Below are 25,631 nucleotides of genomic sequence, written 5' to 3'. Positions count from 1 at the left end.
TACTTAACAATCTGCAGCAAGCACAAGTTGATTTATGCCAATGAGTTGTGAATACAATGAGTTAGACTGAAAATCCAGGAAGGTTTGGAATTGGCATCATTGCGTATGCAGGAATTTTGAGCATTCATTTGTTTGTATATTGCAGAGAAATAAAATTAGCAAGGTACAAACGTTTGGTAAGTTGAAGCAGTGGTAAACTTACAAGTTAGTACGGGGGGGGAATCCGATTTTGAAGGTACAAAATTTATGCTACGTTCGATAAACATTGTTTCTGTTTCTGACATTTGATTGAGCACATTACTGTTAATCAGCCTTTCAAACCAAAAGTAGGTATTCAACAGGATTTGTACTCTAAATAGGAAGATCAAAGTTGATATGCAACCTTCATTAGAGTGTTGCAGGGGTTCGTTTCTTTTCGACGAGGATCTAATCCTACATGCACAATGCAAATTTTAAAATTAAAACCTGTATGCAACATGCATTAACAATGAACCCGTTGTCTTTCAATTTCTACATTCAAACTCATAGGATTGGATCTTACCATATTTTGATAAAGTGTAATTTTCTTTGAATTTTGAGGAAAGTCTCTCTGTGTGAGGTCTTGAAAGTGTTCTCTTGATGTTGTTCCAAACTTGCCTCATACAACACCTCTCTTGTCTGATTCTCGCACTCTATCAAGGGAAAATATTCATCACTGCTGGGATAACCCAGAGTCCCTGGCATCAGCATCATCTTATAAGACTGTTGTCACAGCTGCCCTATGCTTTTTGACATTTGTTCCAAACATAGCCAGATAAGGGGAAGTTAGAACTCCATTTGTAGACAGGGATCTAGATGGGTTGATACTGAACAGGAACATCCTCTTCCCACAAGATTGGCAGAGAAGACCATAATATCATACTCTTCCAACCTGGTCAAATGTTGCCATTTGAGTCATAGCAGGAATGCCCAGCATTGTAGGATAAAAGTTCAATAACCTTCTCCTCTCTGCCAGGATGTGTACCGTCATCTTCTCTCTGCACCCTCACACTCACTATCTCTACGATGCATGCCTCCCAACTTGGCTCATGCTCTACCACTCTCACTATTGCCAGCAGCATCTTGCCTCACTTGGTCTTATCCATTCAACTCCCTCACGCCTTTAACCAAGGATAGTCTCTGCACTGCCAACTTATTCACTCAGTATTCCTCACCAACTTCCTACCTGCACAAGCACTAACAGCTGTACCACTCACTTTCATCTCACTCAATCCCTCCCTTTGTCTCATTCCAGGAGAAAAACAGCTTTCAGTGGGATAGAGTGAGACAAGATGAGTAGTGGGGTGTTCAACATTTGGCCTCTCACACTCTATGAGGAGATGATTCTCGCTTTTACTGCCCTGAATGGCCATGCCCAAGCCCCTGGACTGGTGCTGGTATTGGAGGCTGCTGTTGATTTACTGATTGAATATTTGACATGACAGAGGGCTACTCCCCTTTGACTTTGAGACATGACCATTTGTATGAAGCACATGCAACACGTTTGCCACGTACGCTGCTGACAAAGGAGCAGCTCTCCGAAAGCTTGTGATTTCAAATAAGCCTGTTGGACTATAACCTGGCATCATGTGCCTTCTGACTTTGTCCACCCCAGTCCAACATTGGCATCTCCACATCATGGAGTGTATGCTGAGAGATGGAGGAAGAGAGTCTGGAAAAGCAAGCAGAGAGCTGAGTTGCCAGGTACCTACTCTAACTTTCACATCGGGAATTCTTGTGCAAGTGCTAGAATAGGTAAGTACTTATTAATGCATTGAAATTAAGTAATAATGAGGGTGATAATGAGTGATAGCCTCTGTTAAAAGGCTTCTCATCATTTTCTATCAAGAATCTCATCTTCACATCTGGAAATAAGTTAAAAAGTAGGAAAATGTGACTTACTGCTCTGGACATTGAGAAAGACTACTCTTTTTTTTCCCTCTCATGATCCTCTTAAGTTTCTAGCCAGAGCTCATCTTATTCAGGGCCTGGCAAAATTCCAGCTATTGACCAGTTGGAGACCAGTGACCAACATTCCTTGTAAATAGTGCAGTAGCTGCTCCAATTTCCATTATATTGTGTTTGCTGGTACTATGCTGATCACAGCATTGACTTTCTACTCCAGAAATCACTGTCATGCTCAGAGTCTCGCACAGCCAGAAGGAAAATTAGAGAGAATGCTGATAATGATGCTGACAGCCCATGAATAAGTATTTTAAAAGTTGTCCCATTGTGCCTCTCTGTGAAAGAGCTATTTAATTAATCCCACTGCCCCACTGTTTCATCTTAGCTGAGCAAAATATTTCAATTATTCATAAAATTCCCTTCAGGACAAAGGTTTGTGAAAGAATAGCACTTATGCTGGAGGTGGAGTCTTCCACATCTCTCCCTCAAAGTTTGTGTTGCAGAACTTCATGCATCTGCTGCTCTCGAACACTTCCCTTCCTTTCCTGGTTGCCACCACTATCATTGCACACATCTTCTCCTCCTGATTGTCAGGCAGTTTGAACAAGGTGTTACAAGGTATTTAGAAACGTAGGAAAGGAAAACAAGGATGAGGAGCGCTGTTTTTGATGAAAGAAAGCATTGAGGTATTGGAGAAAGAGGATGGCTCAAGGGCAGAATCAATTTGATGAGAGCAAAGGAATAAGAAGCAGGTGAGTGGAGGTGATGGCCTAGTGGTATTAATGTTAGACTGTTAATCCAGGGACCCAGATAATGTTCTAGGGATCTGGGTTGAAATCTCACTATGACAAATGATAGAATTTTAATTCAAAAATCCGGAAATTAGAATTTTTTTAATAGATATTTTTATTGAAAATTTAACAGGTTTTTACAAACTTGCAAAGTAATATACACAAGTACAAACATTAGTATACAATTAAATATTAAATAAATAATAACCAAAACCTAACAGACAAAAAGAAGAGTTAAAGAAAGAAAAGGAGAAAACAAAACTCAACTAACTACCAATCTAACCTATAGCTAACCAGAGCATATAATAAAATATCTTACATTACTTAAGAGAAAAAAAAGGATAACATAGTAATTAAACAACGAAGTACATGCTCAGAACGAATTAATATCAAGTCATAATAAAACCCGAATTCATGTGGGATTCCTCCCCCCAAGGGCCCCCGGAGCAGCCAGAACCGCTACCACAACTAGATGAAAGCCCTTGACAAAATGGCCGAAATATCTGTATCTATATAATTCAGGAAGGGCTGCCGTATTTTACAGACTAATACAGTTTTTTGGTGCACCATATTTGTAAGGAAGTCAAGAGGAATACATTCCATGACCAACCTATACCAATTCGAAAGTCCTGGAGGGCCCTCGGCTACCCAGTTTACTAAGATATTTTTCATTGCACAAAAGGAGAGAATGGAAAATAATTTCATCCCATGCACATCCAGGGAAGGCAAGCTCAAAAAGCCCAGGAGAAGAGATACTCTAATTTCCGCTCCCGAGATTTCTGTCAAAGCATTTGCTACTCTGACCCAGTATTTGCGGATCTTTTGACATGTCCATAAGCAGTGTGTGAGAGTGCCCACCTCTATTTTACATTTGGGACACATTGGGAATGCTCCTGCCCTAAATTTTGCCAATCTTTCTGGTGCTATATGAGTCCTATGGAGTATCTATAATTGAATGGCTTGTGTTCTATTACAGATGGAGATTTTTCTGGCATTTTCCCAGATGTCGTCCCACATTTCTGTGGATATTTCCAACCCCAATTCCTGATCCCATGTTCTAAACAATCATTCCATGTCTTCCGAAACTTCATTATGTAATAAATGATAGAGAGTGCTGACTGAAGGTAAACCCATTGGCCGCAACACTCTTCATTCCCTATCAGATTTATAAAGGCTATCTAATAATGTAGTCTTCTTCTGTCCGTAATCTCAAATTTGGAAGTATCGAAAGAGGTCTCCATTAGGGTAGTCCAAATTTCTGATGCAGCTGTTCAAAAGATGTCATGACCCCCTCATCAAACATATCCCGTAAACAGGAGATACCCCTGGACCTCCAGGATTTAAATGTGGCGTCTGTGAGCCCCGGTTGAAAACTCCATGCTCCCACTATAGGAGTATAAGGGGAGGTTTTATGTGAATTACCCTCGTTTTGCCACATTATCTTCCATTGTGTTTAATACTATAGGGTTTTTACAATGGTCCATAATGACTTCCATCTTATCTAAAAATAAAAGGTTAATAAGAGGACACTTTGCTTCAGAAGTCTCGATGTCCAGCCAGATTGATTGCGGGTCAGACGAGACCCAATCGGCTATGTAGCTAAATAGAGAACTCAGGTGATACTTCCTAAAGTCTGGAAAATCCAGTCCTCCCCTTGCTTTTGGAAGCTGTAGCTTCTTTAACTTAATGAGGGGCCGCCTATGATTCCAGATGAAAGAACCAAGCCAGCCATATAATTTGCGCAATGCCGGCCTCGGCAGCATCACCAGGAGCCTTCTCATAGGGTTTATGAGACAGGGCAAGACATTCATTTTAATTAGAGCTATTCTAGCCAAGAAATTGGAAGATCCCCCCAACGTTGAGGGTCCTGCCTTATCCTTTCCAGTAGATGCACAAAATTGACCTTGTACAGCTGACCAAATATTGGGGTGATAAAAATACCTAAACATAAAAAACCCTCCAGAGACCACCAAAAAGGAAGATGAGATCCGTCCAATAAGTGGGACATACTAACAAGACCACCCATCGGCATGGCCTCCGATTTTGAGAAATTAAGTTTGTAACCTGAGAATGCACTAAATAAATTAATAAATTGGATCAGGCGGGGTACAGACATCAAAGGATTACTAAGAAAAAGGAGAACATCATCTGCATAAAGGGTAATTTTATGTTTACCCGTGCCAACCCTCAAGGCCGTTATACTAGAATCAGCCTGTGTAGCTTCCGCTAGTGGCTCAATTATTAGCGTGAATAGTAACGGTGAGAGAGCTGATGGCAGCCCCTACCCACACTGAAGCTGTCCGAGCCTAAACCATTAGTGATCACGGCTGTTTTGGGGTCATTATACAATGCTGAGACCCATTTAGCAAAAACCTTTCCAGTGTATAGAACAGGTATGACCATTCAACCCTGTCAAATGCCTTCTCTGCATCCAACGAGACTACTATTCCCGGTATTCTTTCCTGATGACAGACTTGAATCACATTCAAAAACCTTCTAATATTATTAGATGATCTACGGCCCTTGATAAACCCTGTCTGGTCCTCTTTTATGATATATGGCAATACCGTCTCCAGCCTCAATGCTAATGTTTTAGAAGGAATTTTAAAATCTACATTTAGCAAAGATATTGGTCTGTATGATGCGCAATCTTCTGGGTCCTTTCCTTTTTTGAGAATGAGAGAAATATTCGCTTCTCTCAACGAAGGCGGGAGGCAGCCCTCACTATATGAGTGTTGTACGTGGCCATAATTGGACCAGCTAGTACTCCTGTAAACTCTTTGTAAAATTCAACCTGAAATCCATCTGGACCCGGTGCTTTACCACTCTGAAGCTGCCTGATTGCATCAAGTACTTCCTGGGTTGTTAGGGGAGCATTCAGGATTGACACCTGTTTCAGGGTTAAGTCCGGAAAGGCCAGGCTTTTAAAAAAGGACTTCTTGGCTCTATCTTCACAATCCTGCGATTTGTACAAATCAAAGTAAAACTTTCTGAAGACTGTGTTTATCCTTTTATGATCGTGAGTCAAAGTACCAGCACTTTCGCTGATGGACATGATAGCTTAAGGGGCCTTTTCTTTCCTTGCAAGAAATGTTAGGTATCGACCAGGCATATCGCCATATTTATATAATCTTTGCTTTGCCAATTATATTTCCTTCTTTGCCGTTTGGGTAAGCGCAGTATTCAGGGTTGTCCTAAGGGCTGTAATCCTTTGTAATTTAGCAACAGAGGGCCTATCAACGTACGCTGTCTCAGCTGCCTTTAAGCGAGCCTTGAGTAGACGCTGTTGTTCTCCCTTTTGTTTTTTCTAGGTCGCCGAGTATGAAATGATCAGATCCCACGTATAAGCCTTAATGGTCTCCCGCATCACCGACGGGTTACTAGCCGTACCTGAATTAATTTCCAAAAAGGTTTTGAATTCTTGAGAGAAATATTTTACGAATTTACTATCCTTCATTTAGAAAGAATCTATATGCCAATGTTGGGGGGCTGTCTTATTGTTCCTAGTCTTGATTTCCTTATACACTGCATGGTGATCAAAAATTATTATATTACCTATTTTGCAGGATAATATGGAATTCAAAAAGGTCAAGGGGGCAAAAAACATATCAATTCTAGTGTGACATTTATGTGGATTAGAATAAAAAGAGAAATCTCTGCCTTGCTGGTGGAGGCAACTCAACACATCTACTAATCCTAGCTCTTTATTCAAATCCGCCAATTGCCTGGATCTGGGGGATATCTGGATCTTGTCTATCTCTGGGTCCAGAATGCAATTAAAATCTCCTCCTATAATTGTGTAACGAGCCCCAAAAGCCATCAGTTTGGAGAATGCTTTCATTATAAATTTGAAAAGATGTGCCGGGGGACAATAAAGATTCAAAATCCCATATTCCTCCTCCATTTATAAGGGCTTTAATCAGTATGTACCGTCCAGATTCATCTTTTATCTGACGTAAGATTTTGAAAGAGACATTCTTCCGAATGAGAATGACTACTCCCCTACTTTTTGAACTAAAAGATGAAAAGAAGGCCTGATCAAACCCACCTTGTTGTAATTTCAAGTGCTCTTTATCCAGTAAATGTGTATCTTGTAAGAGAGCTTTATATCAACCTTTTCTTTTTTGAAGTTTGATAGTATTTTTCTTCCTTTTGATCGGCGAATTACTCCCCTTGACATTCCAGGAGCACCATTTATTCGAATGACTAACCGTAATAGTCCAGGCAAGTCCAAGACCCCCCCCGGGAGGAAGAACCCCATCCAAACCACCTCGAGCATAGACCACAGAAAATTCACAAAAATATAAATTCTTTAATACGCTCACACCAATATAGTAAAAAACTATTTCTCAATTTAAAAAAACATATTTAAAAGGAGATTTTCCCCCTTGCTTCCAGGGGGAATCACTTCCTACCTAAAACCCATCATATCTTCTCCCAACCAGTGCCCCACCCTCGACCCAGGCACCCCATAATAAATTAGAAAAATTCAATTTTACTATAAAGCTAAAGTTAACAGTGAGTACCCTACCTCCCCCACCCATACCAACACCTAGATACATTTAGTAATGATAATACCACATATAAACATATAAAACTATAAAGTTACAGTCTCAGCAGGTAATAACTAAGTATAATAACACAAAAAAAGGGGAAAACCCCGCTCTAAAAGAAAGAAATAAGGTAGGACAAAGCAAATGCACCCCCTCACCTGAATCAAGTAAACCGCCCGGCCTATTAAAAAAAAGGAAATTGCATAGAGGAGAACAAATAAGCCCCCCTCCCTACTCTCCGGAGATGATATTAAACAATAAAGGGAAAAAAGAAGGGTAAACCCGGGGGGGGGTGTGGGGGGGGGGGGTGTGGGGGGGGTGTGGGGGGGTGTGGGGGGGGTGGGGGGGGGTGGGGGTGGGGGGGGGTGGGGGTGGGGGGGGGTGGGGGTGGGGGGGGGGTGTGGGGGGGGGTGTGTGGGGGGGTGTGGGGGGGTGTGGGGGTGGGGGGGGGGGTGTGGGGGGGGGGGAGGGGGAGGGGGAGGGGGGAGGGTAGGTGTAGAGGGGTGCAGAACAGCATCATTAACCACACGGATTAATTCTTACAATCTATTTAAGAGAGTCCAAAAATTCCTTGGCCTTCTCCGGCAATCCGAAGTTATAGTCGGATCCTTCGTGGTTAAAACGCAGCGTCGCTGGGTAGCGCAAGGAGTGCTGGATGTTTAAGTCCCTTAGACGCTTCTTTGTTTCATCAAACGCCCTCCTCTTGTGGACCAAAGCTGGGGAAAAATCCTGAAACAGCATACTCCTAGATCCCTTATATGTCATGTCCTGGGGATCTTTCCCGAGAGTTCTGGAAGCTTCCAGGAGCATTTGCTTCTCTTTGTAAGACTGAAGCTGGAACAGGACCGGCGGAGCGGTGGACCGACCCGGGTCTGCGTGTTGCAATGCAGTGGGCCCACTCTACTCGCACCTGGCCTGATCCAGCTTCCAGCTTCAACATCTGAGGGAGCCACTGCTCTAAAAACACTGCAAGCTAGCCTTGCTCTTCCAGTTCGGGAAGGCCCAGCAAACGAATATTTTTTCGATGACCCCGATTCTCGAGGTCGTCGATGTGATCTTCTAAGGCCCGGACTCGCTGTTCGAGAGTCCGGACCCAACCCACGGCCAATTCTACAGCAGCCTTAGAGGTTGCGGCCTTTAGCTCCGCGCCTCCAGCGCGATGTTCGATTTTTTTCAATATCTCGGTCATGTTTTTGCAACGCAACCGAGAGTGACTCTCACCTGCTTCTGGACTCATCCATGAAGAGATCAATCTTCTCCTCCAGCTTGGTAATTACAGCAACAAGGCTCACCACCGTAGGTAAGACCCCCGGGGCGGCTGTGGACATGCCTGCCGCGAGCTGTGGGCATTCTTTGCCTTAGTCATTTTAACAAAGCACCAAACTACTCAAGTTTGATGCAAAATGACTAACTGTATCGAATAAGTTATTTTGAATGGTTTGGCAGGTGTGGTGGAGGTGAGCAGCCCACTTTGCCAGAGTCTTGGGCAGAGCACTACAGACTCAGACTTGCTGGGTCACCACCATCTTGGATCTCCCCTGGAATTTAGAATTTAATGATGACCATGAAACCACTGTCAATTGTCAGGAAAAATTCATTTAGTTAACTAATATCTCTAATGGAAGGAAACTGCCATTCTTACCTGGCTTAACCTACATGTGACTCCAGACCCACTGCAATGTGGTTGACTTCTAAGTGCCTTCTGGACAATTAGGGATGGATAATGAATGCTGGCCTGGCCAGGGATATCTACATATCATGAGTGAAAAAGATGTTCATTGTTCGATGTAATACATACACCACCAGATATTATTGAAACAAAGCTGCAAGGAAATATCAGATAAATGTTAACATCATGGAGTGGTTATAATGGGAGAGGGGAGGTGGGAAGTCGTCTTCATAAAGAATGAACACAAACAAGATTTTTCTTTTTTTTGTTAAAAGTGTTATGGAAGTATACTGAAGTGTTATTATGTGGAAGAAGTCCATTCTGCCCATTGTGCCTGCACCAGCTAAGCATTTTAACTTGCTGTCAATCTCCTCCCTTTTTTCTATAATCATGTGCATTATTTCTATTTAAATAACCATCCAATGCTCTCTTGAATGCTTCAGTTCAGCCATGCCTCCATCGCAATCCATATCCAAACGATCCATCATATGAAAACGTTTTCCCTCTTGCATTTGCTTCTTTTGCAAAACACTTTAAATTTGTGCTCCATGGTTCTCAATTTATGATCCATTTATGAGTGCAAACAATTTTTCCTTATCCATCCTATCCAGACCACTCTTGACTTTGAAAATGTCTGTCAAATCTCCTCTTATCGTGGAGAGAAGGCAAACAATCCCAACATTTCCAATCTTGCCTCGTATCTGAAATGTCTCATCCATGGAACTGTTCTAGTAATCTTCCCCTGCACTCTCTCCAGCACATTCTCATCCTTCCTATAGTGTTGTATCCAAAACTGTACACAATACCTCAGATAAGGTCTAACCAGTGTTCTACATAAGATCATCATAACCTCCCTGCACTTGTACTCTCTGTCCATCCTGCTAACTTCAAATAACTTATGTGCATTCTTCACACTCAGTGAAATAATGTCCTCATTTTACATTGACTCTTCATGTTGTTTATACCAAAGTGCATCACCTCACACTTCTCTATATGAAACTTCAGCTCCTCCAACAACATGTCAGTGTCATTTTGAGGTTGTACACTGTTTACAGAACTTACAATTCTGCTAACTTTTGTGTCGTCTGCAAATTTTGAAATTCTACCCTGCATTATAATCTAGATTGCAATATATATATCCAGAAAAAACTAACAGTCCTGATAACGATTCCCGGGGAACTCCATTGTAAACTATTCCCCAGCCCAAAAAGTAACTATTAACCATTACTGTCATATCACTCGGCCAATTTTATATCCATGTTGGTCCTGTTCCTTTTATTCCATGACCAATACTTTTCCTTACAAGTCTGTTTTGTGGCATTGTATCAAATGCCTTTTGGAACTCCATGTGCCCCACATCAACAGCCATTCCTTCATCAGCCCTTGTTTTTTACCTCTTCAAAATTTTTCAGCAAGGCTATCAAGGATAGATCTCATGGAATACAGCGAGAACTAGCCATTTGGATACAGAACTGGCTCAAAGGTAGAAGACAGAGGGTGTTGGTGGAGGGTTGTTTTTCAGGCTGGAGGCCTGTGACCAGTGGAGTGCCACAAGGATCAGTGCTGAGTCCACTACTTTTCATCATTTATATAAATGATTTGGATGTGAGCATAAGAGGTATCGTTAGTAAGTTTTCAAATGACACCAAAATTGGAGGTGCAGTGGACAGCGAAGAAGGTTACATCAGATTATAAAGAGATCTTGATCACATGTGTCATTGGGCTGAGAAGTGGCAGATGGAGTTTAATTTAGATAAATGTGAGGTATTGCATTTTGGGAAAGCAAATGTTAATAGGACTTATACAATTAATGATATAAGTGTACACATAGGGAGTGTTGCTGAACAAAGAGACCTTGGAGTGCACGTTCATAGCTCCTTGAAAGTGGAGTCGCAGGTAGATAGTATAGTGAAGGCAGCGTTTGGTATGCTTTCCTTTATTGGTCAGAGTATTGAGTATAGGTGTTGGGATGTCATGTTGCGGCTGTACAGGACATTGGTTAGGCCACTGTTGGAATATTGCGTGCAATTCTGGTCTCCTTCCTATCAGAAAGATGTTCTGAAACATGAAAGGGTTCAGAAAGGATTTACAAGGATGTTGTCAGGGTTGGAGGATTTGAGCTATAGGGAGAGGTTGAATAGGCTAGGGATGTTTTCCCTGGAGCGTCAGAGGCTGAGGGGTGACCTTATAAAGGTTTATAAAATTACAAAGTATGGATAGGATAAATAGACAAAGTCTTTTCCCTTGAGTGGGGAAGTCCAGAACCAGAGAGCATAGGTTTAGGGTGAGAGGGGAAAGATATAAAAGAGATCTAAGGGGCAACTTTTTCATGCAGCGGGAGATACGCGTGTGCAATGAGCTGCCAGAGGAAGTGGTGGAGGCTGGTACAATTGCAACATTTAAAAGGCATTTGGATGGGTATATGAATAGGACGGGTTTAGATGGATATGGGGCAGGTGCTGGCAGGTGGGACTAGATTGGGTTTGGATATCTGGTCAGCATGGACATGTTGGACTGAAGGGTCTGTTTCCGTGCTGTACGTCTCTATGACTCTATGACTAAGTTGTGAAAGCATATGCAATATTTCTTCTTTAAAATAGAATAATAGCATTAATTGTGTAGCTCTTTCAAAAAACAAGGTCATGCACAGTGGGACAATTGACTTCCTTCTGTACTGTAAATTCTATGATCTCTACAATTTATACCTAAGATTTAAATGGTGCTCAAGTTAGTTCAGAGTTTTTCTACTGTTACACTCTGAAAAACTCAAAATAGAATTCCAGTGTCGCACAAGTGGGATGATCTCATTGTCATAGTCATTGAGGTCTACAGCACATTGGCTCATCGAGTCTGTGCCAGACAAAATAAATCCCTGAAAGTGATGATGCAACTGGGTAAGATGGTCAAGAAGGCATATGCCATGCTTGCCTTAATGAGTTAGGAATTAGACAATTAAAAATCTAGTCTAACCCCCGAGTGACTGTTCAACTGACCCCAGATATAACTCACACATTCCCAAACACACCTACCTGAAATCCTGACCTGACATATGGTCTTTACCAACAAAGTAAAAGTCACTGCCTGTGATGCTGAATCTTTAAATCACAAAATATGGAAACTGACTGCTGTGGAAAAGGGGCATGGTTTACCTTCCCTCAACTGTTCCAGTTACAAGGTACCAGTCAGAATGAGAGTATCCCTCCACAATTCTGAAGGAGCCCTGATTATAATCTCCTATTAGAAATGTAGATCTCATCCATTTTGTAAAATGAAAAGAGCAGAGTAGCAGCTTGCAATTTAGCTCATTTCTCTGCTCAGAGCAAGTTAATTTCACCTTGCTGCAATTATGGGTGCTAATCTTATTTGGTCTGCAAATCTTGGTTAAAAATGTGATCATTCTGCTTAGACCACACCTGGGCTACTGTGCAGTATTCTGGTCTCCATATTATGTTTTAAAATATAATGATACTAGAGTGAATACAAAAACACAAATTGGTAAGGATGATGCCAGGATAACAAGATCACAACTATTGAATGGAAGAACAGGCCGAGTCTATTTTCTGTTGAGAAAAAGGTGACAAAACCAAGATATTTAAAATTATGAAATGTTTTGATGCCATGGACAGAAAGAATTATCCACTTATGGAATTATCAATATTCAGGAGAATATTACTCTTAATCAAAGTATGGTGAGAATATGGAACTCACTACTACAGGGAGTAGTTTGGATAAGTAATACAGATAAACTTAAGGAAAAGCTGAATATGCAAATCCGGGAAAAATGAATAAAGGGTTGTACAGGTGTATTGAGTTTATTAGATGAGAAGGGAAGAGAGGAGGCTCAAAGTAGAACATTAATAATAAGCTGAATTGTCTGTTTCAGTATTGTATCTTCTATGTAATTGATCATTATGCTCATTTAAGCAACAAATAACTAAAGTCAATGTTATTAAAAATAATTTTTTCTGTCTCTTCAATGCTATACCATAAAACATAGGTATGGAATGTCAACCACTGACTTGTCATATAAGGCAATGGTGATGATTATGACTTGTAATGCATAAAATTAAAGCTCTGGTGTTAATTTTTAATCCAGCCTGGCTGGGGTTGGATGCGGTCAGGGTGGGTGCAGTGTAGGCAAGGGCTTGGAGTGACAACTGCGTATTGGTAGAATGGAGATTATCTACCACAGGTAATCAAGACCGAATTAAAATGTGGAAAGTTGGACCCTGATAATAAAATCTGCATTATGAGATATTCTTCAGTTGTTGGAAATCTCACCAAATACCAGATGCAAACTTTGGTAGGTGATAGCAGAGTGTCAGATGAGGCAAAGGTAAATTTAAATAAAATCACTTCAGAAGGAATTAGAGAGTTCTTCCAAGCTTTGCAACAAGTTGCTGGGCCAGTACAGCTTCAACTTTCCCTCTGCATCCTACCCATGACAAGGAAACTTGTTCCTCTTCCAGCACCAATCTAATAACCGGAGACTGTTCCTTTGTATATCTGGTGGCATTGGTGTCTGAATTGATTTTACATTGCAGCCCCAGGTAATTTCTCCAGATTTCAGACAGATACCAATGCAGACAGTTTTACATTAAGTTCAGGAGCTAAAATGACTTCTACCTTAGGAATATGTTGGGGGTTGGTTATTTTTGAAACTCCTTAGTTGAGCTTTTTAATTTTTGTACAGCAGAATAATGGAGCAACTTATGATCTCAAAGGAGAGTGACCATAAAACATTGGAGCAGAATTAGTCCATTCAGTCTATCAAGTCTGCTCTGCCATTCAAGAATGGTTGATATTTCTCAACCCCATTCTCCTGTCTTCTCCCTGTAACCTTGTATCCCCTTACTAATCAAAAACATATCTATATCTATCTTAAATACACTCAATGACTTGCCCTACACAGCCTTCTGCGGCAATACGTTTCACAGGTTAGTACCCTCTGGCTGAAGAAATTTCTCCTAACCTTAATTCTAAAGGGTCATTCCACCACACTGAGGCTGTGCCCTTGAATCCTAGTCTCTCCTACTAGTGGAAATATCACCTATATGTTTACTCTGTCTTGACCTTTCAGTATTCTGTAAGTTTCATCAGATGCCCCCTCACCCTTCTGAACTCCGTTGTGCACAGGCCCAGAGTCCTCAACTACTCCTCAATGACAACCCCCTCATCCCTGGGATTAGTTTTGTAAACATCCTCTGGACCCTCTCAGGGCCCAAACCTGCTTGAAATATTCCAAATGCTGTCTGACCAAAGTCTTATATATCTTCAGCAGTACATCTCTGCTCTTGTATTCTAGCCCTGTCAAAATGAATGCGAACATCACATTTGCCTTCATAACTGCCAACTGAATCTGCAAGCTAACATTAAGATAATGCTTCTAATGCATTAGAATATGAGGCTGCAGTATTGTAATAGATTTGCACATTATATTCCACTGCCATTGTTATGATTCCTATTCAGACCAATAACTTTGAAAAATCATGTGTGGGGCTATCAGCATATGAGCACATAAAATAGAGCAGGTGGCCAACCCACTATCTTCCCTGTCACCCTGAGCTAACCACAATAATAGAAGAGGTGGATCACTTTTGAAAACAGCAGCCCACCTGTGATATGTAAATAAATAAATAATAAATGCCAAATAAGCTTGTCATATCAATACCTGCCGTACCATAGCATGGTTTACATGGGAAGCCAGGTTGGAGTGAGCAGCCCATATTTTTAAAAATATTTTTCAAACAGCAGGAAGGAAGTGGGTACTATCTTTGGTGCACACGCTTTACTTACTGTACACCCCCCAAAAAGGCAATAGCTCCCTTTCTTCCTACCCACTCTCCTTCAAGATCCCCCCAGTCCCCTGCTCCTCATCTTCCCAAGATGGGCAAACAATCTGTACCCAATACTCCTGACTTGGCTCACTCCAGAACCCTTCAGATCTCTGTCATTGGCTTACCTGTAATCCCTCAGCACATGCTACTGAGCATGTTATAGTGTGGAGCATGTTTCTTTCTGATTTGTTGACTCACTTGTTAACTTTTCTTCGGGGAACATAAGCAGTGCATGTCCTGACCCATAATTTTCTAACCATGAACTTCCCAAAGGATAGCACAGCAAGAAGTCAGGTTTTCCATACTTCTACTGTAACAAACTAAAATGCCCATTGATTGAACATAAGTTAGTTGGTACTGAATGCACTAAGTTACAGAAAAAATATTTCTCATTAACCTACATTACATTACCATGTTTCTACATTACACTCCATTCTCAACTGAAATTTACTGTTATGTTTAAAATCCAAAGCTACTTCCCAGCTTTAACAAGATCTCATCTCATTTCCAACCTTCATGTGATCTTTTAAATAACATTCCTTCACTCAACTCTTTGAGTATTTTTAATTGATATTAGTGACCAAGGTACCCTCTGATGATCCTATGTTCTTGTATTCTTCACAAGTCTTCTTTCTTCAAACTGGGCATTTGACCTCACCAGCTTTATGTTTTAGAATTAACCTGAAAAAGTCATTTGTTTCTGATTGGTACGGCAATTCTTCATCTTCTTTCTCAAATCTCTCAAAAGTCTTTTCATCCAGGTCTTATACTTGCACCTGATCTTGAATAAATTTCACTTTGAATTTCCAGCTCCATAATAAGCGTCAAATAGGCTTGTCTACTGCTAGGTCAGCCCTTCGGTCAATTAAACTTTGAAATAAACACTATTGAAATAAATGTGGATGTATATAAATAATAATGTGCCAATTTAGTTGAGGATTTATTAAGACAATGTGCTTGACTGTGAAATGTAGTAAATCTCCAAAATATTTCTGAAATGAATAAATACAATTAAAACATTTATTTTAGTTCATAAGTGAAGAAAAATAGAAGAATGTACAATCTACTGGTGTATTGCTTTCTAAAATGTGTGGTTATAATATAACTTAGTTCAACACAATGAAACGAAGACTGAGTTTAATTTAGATAAATGTGGGGTGTTGCATTTTGGTCAGGCAAATCAGGGCAGAATTTATACAATTAATGGTAGGACCCTGGGGAATGTTGCTGAACAAAGAGACCTCAGGGTGCAGGTGCATAGTTCCTTGAAAGTTGAGTTGCGGGTAGACAGAATGGTGAAGGTGGTGTTGGGCATGCTTTTCTTCATCAATCAGAACATTGAATATAGGAATTGAAATGCCATGTTATGGCTGTACAGTACATTGGTGAGGCCGCTTTTAGAATACCGCTTTCAATTCTGGTTGCCCTTCTATAGGAAAGATGTTGTTAAACTTGAGAGGGTGCAGAAAAGTTTTACAAGGACGTTGCCAGGGCTAAAGGGTGTGAGTTGTAGGGAAAGGCTGAATAAGCTGGGACTTTCTTCCCTGCAGTGTTAGAGGCTGAGGAGTCACCTTTTAGAGGTTTATAAAATCATGAGGGGCATGGATAGGATGAATAGCCAAGGTCTCTTTCCTCAGGTGGGGCAAAACTAGAGGGCATAGGTTTAAAGTGAGAGGCAAAAGCTTTAAAGAGGACCTGAAGGAAAACTTTTTCATGCAGTGGGTGCTGCATGCACAGAATGAGCTGCCAGAGGAAGTGTTGGAGGCAAGTATAATTACAACATTTAAAAGGCATCTGAATGGGTATATAGATAGGAAGGGTTTAGAAGGATTTGGGCCAAATGCTGGAAAATGGGACAAGATCAGATTGGGATGGCTGGTGTGGACGAGTTGTATCAAAGGGTATGTTTCCATGCTGTATGATGCTATGTATAGTGCTGGCACATTTCTATTTGTTTGCATTGTATACTGCTAATGCCCAACATGACCTGAAAACGGTAATGGATATTTCCTTATATCTTTTTTATTTGCAGAATCACAGTGTAACTTGTGTGGTGAGCCAGAAGGTGAGTGATCCTATTTCTGTCACTTTTCAATTTTGGCACTGTTGTTATGCTTTGTCAGATTTTTGAAAGTTTATTATTTTGTTTAACATGACTAGATAATTAGCTAATCTTTTAAAACAAAATCCTGTGTTCTTCACCTTTGAGCAAGACCATACTACTTTGTGACATTGTAAGTTTTCTCTCTATTTTGCATTAGTACATTAATCATTGCATTTCAGAGATACTCGGCTTGAATTAGTCATGGCATTAATTCATATTGTTTCGTTTGTTTGAAACAATGAACAGAAAATTTGTTGGGTCTTAGAAAATTAGTGTAATGATTTTGGTTATAATCTATCCAAACTAAAGGAAGCACAAATAAAGAAAAGTCACAAACATTGTTTGAAAACCTGAGTTTTCATTATTTTGATCCTCGTTGCATCAATTTATCTCAACATGTATGGACCTCTTGTAGTGAATCTTTTTGTACAGCTGTAGTGCAGTATAGTTTAGGATGACCTGAAATAGTGGTCAGACTTAAAAGAGATTTAATCACGATCAGACATCACTATTGGTCGTATATTTTGTTCAGAGCACTTTTAAAAAAAATTTCTGTGTGTTTTGTGGATTGGGAGGCACTTTTGAAGTGTTATAATTATTATTTCACAAATTTTAGCCATAAAATACATATACTGACAGCATTCCCTGGAGTATGATGTTTTTAAAGTCTCATTTGGTTTGTTTGGCTGCTGCCAAAATTCTGTTGCTTTTCTGGGCAGTGTATATGGGATGTTCTCAACAGCTGCACACAACTTTGGGGACCTCTTTGACCATGAGCTGATTTTTAAATGTTACCTTCCAGTCAACATTTCAAGATTTCTTATATCCACCTCCATTATAGTCATCATCTCTCTCCTTCCCACTGATTGCAAAAACTCTGGCCCAGGCTTTTAATGTCTCTAGACTTGTTTTCTCTGATGCTACCTTCCCCAGCTGCACTTAGCATAGATCCAATTCATCCAGAATTTCATACCAATGTCCTATCACTTTCTGAGGTCCACTCACTACAATGTCTGATATCCAATCATGTTCTGCTGCTTCCCTAATTACAAGCTTCAGATCCTTATTTTCCTGCTCTACCTTTTTAGAAATTTTTAATCACATACAGTGAAGTGTGCAAGACAGGTGCTAGGGAGCTGCTCCTATGTCCTGGGATGATATTTTTCAGGGGCAGCACACAAATGAGAAAGAAGAAAAAGCAGCCACTGGGAGACCACCCCACAACACCGCCATTTCGCCCCGGGACTTTGGAGGTAGTGAAGCTGAGAAGATATTAATTCAGGAGATAGCTTGATTGTGAATAGATGAGCAAGAATGGAACTAGGCAAGAGCAGCCCACTAAGTTGTACAAGTGAAGAAAATTACTGCAGGAGAATGGTGTGATCAATCACATCAAAGACTGGAGAGCAGGTGAGATGGACCAATGTAATCTGCCTCACGCACATTGATTCTGCATCCTTCTTGAACACTGACTGAGGCCAAACCAAACTCTTCACACCACAGTGTCCTTTTATTCCTGTGCTAATTTCTGATCCCATATTCTTTCTCTGACCAACAGCCTTGACATCCAGCTCTCTCATGCTATCTCTCTCAACCCCTACCTTAGCTCATCTAATGAAACCTATATCCAACTCTCCTAACTAGCTTTTCATCTGGCCATTCATGATTATAGCCTCATCCAAAGCTCCATTGACCATATATGAATTCATACAAACTCTCAAGCACTCATCATCCCTGTGCTCACTGATCTTCATTGACTTCCGATTCAACAAAACCTTAATTTTAGAGTTCTGATCCTTATTTTGAAATCCCCCCATTGCTTTACCCCTTCTTATTTTTACAAGCTTCTTCAGACCTACAACTGTCTAAGATCTCTGCATTTCTCCAAATCTGGTTTGATTCACATTTCTGGTATTTTCTCACTCTGTTGTTGGCTGTGTGATCAATTACCAAACACCTAAGCTCTACAATTCCTTGTCACCACCAGGAATCCTTCATCTCTCTCTCTCTCTCTCTCTCTTTTTCTCTCTTCCTCTCCCCTTCTTAAACAGTATCTCTTTGATCAAGCTTTTGGTCATCTATTCAGTTACCTTTCATGTGGCTCTGTGTCAAATTTTGTTTGAATACACCATGGCTGCTTAAGTAGGCTGTCCATTTAAAAAAAAGAGTATAACAGGATGAAGTCTTGAAAGGGGAAGCAGACCAACTGTCTGCTAATGTGAGAGCTATGAAGTGAAATTCAGTGCTTAACATTTTTATGGGAATGGGGGTCAAGATAGAAATAAAGGGGTCTCCTGAAAAAAGGAAATGGAAGAGATGATAATAAAGATACAGATTTGGACCTTGGACATGGGCAATCTGTGGAGATGTTTGGAAACTTGTCTATGCAGGGAAATAGGAGAAGAAGTAGAAGCCACTGAATGAATAATATGAATCTTTGTGAAATGAACCCTATGAACTCCTTACAATTGTTGAATGTAACCTTGTAGGCGACAGAAGACAGGATTTAAGAGGGCAGTTCATGATGGGAAAAAATAAGCTAATATGTAATATCTAGAAATATAATCTGTGAAGGAACCTGATTTTTTAGCTATGCATGGGATGTTGGCTAGGCCATAATTTATTATCTACCCTTAATTGCCCAAAGGGAATCTGAGAGTCACCCAACCTGCTGTGGGTCTGGAATCACATCTAGGTCAGAGCAGGTGAGGACATGCAAATTCACATAGGGTTTTGGGACAATTGGCAGTGATTACATAATCATCATTAAGTTAGCTTTTAATTCAGATTCTTTTTTATTGAATTCAAATTGCACCATTATCCTGATGTGGTGGGATTTAGTCCCCAGAACATTTAGCCTGCATTTCTGTATTACTAATCTAGTGGCATTACCATTCTGCCACTGACTCCCTATAAATGCAGATGTGCTATAACAAAAATAAAGCAGTGAAAATTGTGGCATATTGAAAACAAATATGCTTTGGATTTGTTGTGCACTCCATAACCTTGCTCCTTAAACATTGTTAACTTACCCTAATCATTTATCTGAGCTCACAGTGAGCACTCTACCAGCTTATGATAAAGAAATTTTTGTGTTCTGGTTTACCTCCGTTTCATCATTCATGCCAAAGCCTCAGTCTTCAAACATCATGAACCTACAATCTGGAATTCAATGTACTGAAAGTACATACTTTCAAATGTTTTTTCAGAGATTACATTTTAACAATGTTTGTTTTTAAACATTTTTCCGAATTCTTATTCCAAATTCGCCTATGCATTCAATGATCATCCGTTTATCCAAGTATCTCTTTAAGATCATTTGCTATATCAAAAGCACATTGCAATGGCAAATAGGGTTAGAAATAGAGAGACTTTCTCATTTGGTAAATTATCATAGTGCAGATCACAGCTTTAATAATCATTAAGATGCTGCGTCATTTGTTCTCTGACTGAAGATAGGTCCTTGCCTTATCATCTGTTGCTATTTCATTTTGAGTTGTCTTGTTGGCAATGTTTGTCAGTGCTGAGGTAAGTGGGCAGAACCCTAGTCTACCTCAGTCAGATGAAAATCAAAGCTGCATTATTGCCATTATTTTGAATCACACATTAGCCATCCAGCCCACTGAGCTAACAGGCTCCAAGCACTAAAATAGTATGATTGAAATTATTATAAATGCTTGCTCTGTGCATTAGGCTTTATCCAATCATGGGTGCATTTTTAAAGAATACGTTCATACTTCCAGCCCCAGCAAGTTCTATACATGAAAGAAATCTTCACTCCTAGGGTAAATTTTAACTTACACTTCATGAGCAGTAATCCATGCATATTCTGTGAAATCCAAGACAGACTAGTTCTATAACAGGTGGGTGATCTGCTTTGCCTGATTACTACCCCATGTATGGAAGGCAAAAGTGCCTTATGTAGTGTCTTTTGCCCATGAAAGGATACTGTCATTGAAAGATATCAGAGGATGGCTGTCTCAGTTAAGAATTTCCTGCTAATTCTCTGCATGTCTTTAAAACAGTTTTTAACTTTCAGGCAAAAATGAAAGAAGGAATTACAATTCCTACATGAGACATAAAATCTCGAAACTCTGGAAGCAGAGCAAGTCAAGGAAAAGATAGGTTTGTGTTTATATACATGTCCTGATGGCAAAGTTCTGATGAAAAGTCACATCTAAAATGCCGACCTTCTCTTCTCTATTAGATGGTGCCTTTCCAGCTTTTCACACTTTTTAATTTGTGTCTTGCCTTGTTAATGTAAAACTGTAATACGGTCTGACCTTTGTTTTATTTTATTAATAGAGAAATAATTCTTGCTATCATATATTATAACATTAGCCATTACTACAGAGAGCAACTGATGCGACTTGTCCTTTATTTCTCGAAGAAATTAATTAAATATTTCTGGTTTATGATCATGAAGACTAGATTTTCATCATCGGGGTAGGTTGTGAAAACTGGGGTAATTTCCAATTTTGTGTACCCAGTTCAGGAGAAAGTGGCTCCGGAGATGCAATCTTCATTGTTGTGGACTGGATGTGGGCTGCAGTTGGACCTGTAAAAGAAGTGGAGGCAACCACAGTGGTCAGTAGGTGCTGTGGCCTATTTAAAAGGCTTGGCTCAGTGACGTGGACCTTAACCTCAGCTATAATAAAAATTGCGATGCCCTCGAGCCCTCAGCCCTCAAATCCTACCATACCTGTACAGCCTATATCTCTTATGCTCTCAAAGACCCATCCATGTCTGCTTGTGCTCTTCCATTCACCCCCAGAGATGCATATATGCTCCCATGCCAAGCTATGGCCTCACAATGAGACTTGGATCAGAGCCTAGAAATATACATTGCACTGTTGAAGAATTGAGCATCAGTGAAGATATTGCTTTTATTGACAGGTCTGGTTCTCTGATCTGTTGTGTCAATTGTGTAATGTTTATTAACACAAAATAAAGAGGTATTTGTTGTGTTCTTGTAGGTTTCATATGTTTGTAGTTTTTGTAATTGAAACTTTAATAAAAGGAAGGGGATTAGTTTGGCTCAGTTGGTTGGTCAGCTGAGTTATGTTGCAGTGATACCAATAGCATGGGTTCAATTCCTGTACTAGCTGAGGTTACCATAAATGATTGTCAATCTCTTTATTCACCTGTGGCATGGTAACCCTTACATTAAACCATCACTAGTCATCTCTTTCTAATGAGAGAGCAAGCCTAAGGTCCAGTAAGACTATGGCAATTTTACTTTTTTGTAAAAAATAAATTTTATTTTCTAAAGAATATAGCAAGTTATGTATAAATTGCTGTTTTTAAAACTTTAATACATTCTATTGTTACTATAGATTTCATTGCTACTATTGCAGAACATAGTAGTTGAATTGGCCTGCGAGTACCTTAACATAGCATGAGAGGATTATGATCAGTGGGGGAAGAGGATGGTGGGTTATAGCCTTACATGAGCGATCATGGCACATGGATGTAAGGGCATGGGGAGCATGAGGTCAAAATATTTCCTCATGCAGACGATGGTTAAACCACCTCTGAAGTGTCATGAACTATGACTCTTTGAAACACTATATTGCATCTTTGAAAATTACAAGGGACTAAGTCATCCCTCTCCCCAAAGTGGAGCTGCCTGGGTGTCTGGAGAGTCAGGCGCAGGTTCACAACCCACCCCCACATTCTTACAAGGTGCTTCTGAAAATCGAATCCTGGAATTGAGACATACCTATTATTATTTCAGGGGATGCCTGGTCACTCCAGCTTGGGAAAATTCAGGCCAAAGTGAGGAATAGCAATGTTGACCATTTTTACGACAAATACTACTTCATAAAGGCTGTTTTCTTTCTTCTCAATAAGCCAGTAATAAATTGTCAACATGTGGCACATCAATAAATCTAAATATGTGCTACTTTTCTCTCCCTTCTGTTCAGTGAATACATTTTTGTATCTGCGATGTTCATTGCGTCAACTGAACAAGAAACCGAACCATTTACTAGACAGAAAAATCTGTGTACATCACATCAAAACCTTGTTCCAGCTGATTACTTGGAAAATATCATGCCTCTGAAGAAATGTGTTTAGTATTATTGAGACTATATGTTTTTGGATATCATGATTTCTGTGAAACCTGCACCAGTTTCAGAGTACCTCCTAGCTGATGCACAATTACATTCATAAGCCAACGGTAACTTTTATTTGAATTGAATCCATAATGTATATACATTGGCTGTGTGCAGTGTGGTGTCAGAATGGGTTGAGCTAGAGATTCTTGGATGTGCTCTGGAAATATGTCTCTTGGAATCCAAACTCAAGAGATACTTTCCAGCATTCCTCTGGAGACAGTATTTCAATTGTAGCAAATATTACGCTCTGCCACTGATTCTGCAGTCCCACTGTCTTTTGGGAGTTATGCATCCATCCAACTTTACCTTTTTCTCTACCTGACACTTCTTCAGCTATGTAATTCATTCCTGTGCCATCTAAGCCCTAAGCTCTAAAATTCACTCCCAAAATCTCTCACTATATTCTTTTTCAAGACCTTTTCAAATCTCTCTTTGATCAAGCTGATGTATTCTAATTTATAAGGATATAGTTACAAAGGAAGGAAACTGCCACCTAGGAACTGTATTCCTAATAATGTGTTGATGGAGTTAGAGTTTATTAAAAGGTGTTATGAATACAAGACAAGATTGTTAAATTTCTAATAGGCTTTTATTATAATTTCTTTATCTCTCTCCTGGTTCAGAAGCTTGTTTCTCTTTCCTATAGTACAGTTCCAGCAGAGTCTGTTTTCCAAAATAACTCATGTTGATGTGAACCCTAACTATGTGGGCTTCACAGTCTTATCCTTAATCTTGCTGTATGTTGTTCAGAGCCAACAACTTACCAGCTAATGGCTGGAGCAGAATTTTGATACCAATCCTCCTTTTGAGAGGATTTACCATTACACACCTATGGAGCAGGTGATTCCTTAACCCAGGCCTTCTAGCTCAGTGGTAGGGACATTACCAGTTTGCCATAAGAGCCTTTTGATTCTTATTTAGCTTTGGGTAAAAGTGGTAGGGTATGAACCACTCATGAATTTTAATGAGAAGAAGCAAAATGTAGTTTACTGCATAGTAGCAATCGGCACAAGTTACATTGACTGTTTGAACACACTACTTAAGACTGTCAGGGGACAGTGATCATACATATGTCCCTGTTGGGATTGCAAGCTAGAGTCCTCTTTTCTCTACCCAAGAATATATGACATGAGTATATTGTATGGAGTTTAATATAGGCTAATTTTGAAATTAGTTGTTTCAGCCTTATGCAAATGCTGTCATCAAAAATTCACTGACAGATGTTTTTTAGCAGTAATTCTGTAATCAGGAAGCAAGCCTAGCCCATGCTGCTATCATATCATCATTCTGGATGACCAAAGTTATATCAGGGCAGAGCAGAATTGAAACTGGAACTTTCTTGGTCCGGATAGCTTGACTATTCATTGTTTTGTGCAACTGAGTGTATGATGGAGCTAATAATGAGGCTTAATTTGTAATCTGTATAGTTCTAGGCACCACAGTGTAGGATTAATGTGAGTAAATTGGAGAAAGTGCAGGAGTAAATTATAAGAATGATTCCAAGGATGCGAATAGTTATCATAAACTCTCATGGTCGAATAACATAAATTATGAAAAAGTTGGAACTATCCTTGGAGAGAAGAAGGCTGGCAGGAGATCTGATAGAGGTTTTCAAAATAATGAGGGGTCTGAACAGTTGACAAGAAGAAACTATTCCCACTCATAAAAGGAGCAAGAATGAAAAGGCATAGATTTAAAAGTGATTTGCAAAAGAAGCAAGAGTGATGTGAGAAAATATTTTTTCACTCAGCGATTAGTTAGGGTAGGGGGTGCATGCCTGAAAGTTTGGAGAAGGCAGGTTCAATTGAGCCTTTCAAAAATGTATTAGATGATCATTTGTAGAAAAATAATGTACAAAGGTGTGGGGAAAAAGCAGGAGATTGGCACTAAGTAATCATTTTCTTTTGAATAGGAGGCAATGGCCTAGTAGTATGATCACTAGACTATTAATCCAGAAACACAGTTAACGTTCTGGAGACCTTGGTTTGAAACCCATCATGACAGATGGTGGAATTTCAATTTTTAAAAATCTGGAATTAAAAGTCCAGTGATGATAATTAAATCAATATCAATTGTTGGAAAAAACTCCCATCTGGCTCACTAATTTCCTTCAGGGAAGAAATTCTTCCATCCTCATTTGTTCTGGTCTCCCTGTGACTCCATACCCACAATAATATAGTTGACTCTCAAATGCCGTCTGAAATGGTTGAGTAAGCCACTCAGTTGTATGAATCAAAGTCTCAGCAAAGAAATAAAACTGGATGACCACCTAGCATTGACCTAGGCACTGGAAAAGACAATGGCAGAAACAGTCCAGTTCATCCTACAAATTCCCCCTTACTAAACTCTAGGGTCTAGTGCCAAAACTGGGGGGAACTGTCTCACGGCTCGTCAAATACAGCCTGTCATAGTCATATTCATGGAATCAATCCTTACAGACATTATCCCAGACACAATTGTCACCATCCCTGGATATGTCCAGTCCTGTCAGTGTTCCCAGAAGTAGTGACACAGCTGTATACATTTGGGAGGGAGTTGCACTGGGAGTCCTCAACGTTGACTCTAGGCCCTATGAAGTCTCATGGCTTCAGGATAAACATGGACAAGGAAACCTCCAGCTGATTAACACATACTT

The 25,631-nt window shown here is 40.0% G+C and overlaps 1 protein-coding gene across 6 annotated transcripts in view; it reads left to right on the top strand.

Annotated features, from left to right (window-relative positions):
- dlgap2a (discs, large (Drosophila) homolog-associated protein 2a) overlaps nucleotides 1–25,631 on the top strand; it is a 961,527-nt gene that overhangs the window by 432,746 nt on the left and 503,150 nt on the right. For 5 of the 6 annotated variants that reach the window (XM_072560917.1, XM_072560918.1, XM_072560915.1 and 2 more), the window contains one exon: nucleotides 16,806–16,838. In XM_072560917.1, the coding sequence (XP_072417018.1) occupies nucleotides 16,806–16,838 (33 nt within the window). Of the gene's footprint in view, nucleotides 1–16,805; nucleotides 16,839–21,367; nucleotides 21,465–25,631 lie in introns of those variants that run through there. The other variant, XM_072560962.1, reaches the window with a different exon arrangement.

The sequence above is a fragment of the Chiloscyllium punctatum genome, chromosome 3, assembly GCF_047496795.1.
Source record: "Chiloscyllium punctatum isolate Juve2018m chromosome 3, sChiPun1.3, whole genome shotgun sequence".
Taxonomy (NCBI): Eukaryota; Metazoa; Chordata; class Chondrichthyes; order Orectolobiformes; family Hemiscylliidae; genus Chiloscyllium; species Chiloscyllium punctatum.
The sequence above is the reverse complement of the archived record's forward strand: the minus strand, read 5'-3'. Positions and strand labels throughout refer to the sequence as shown.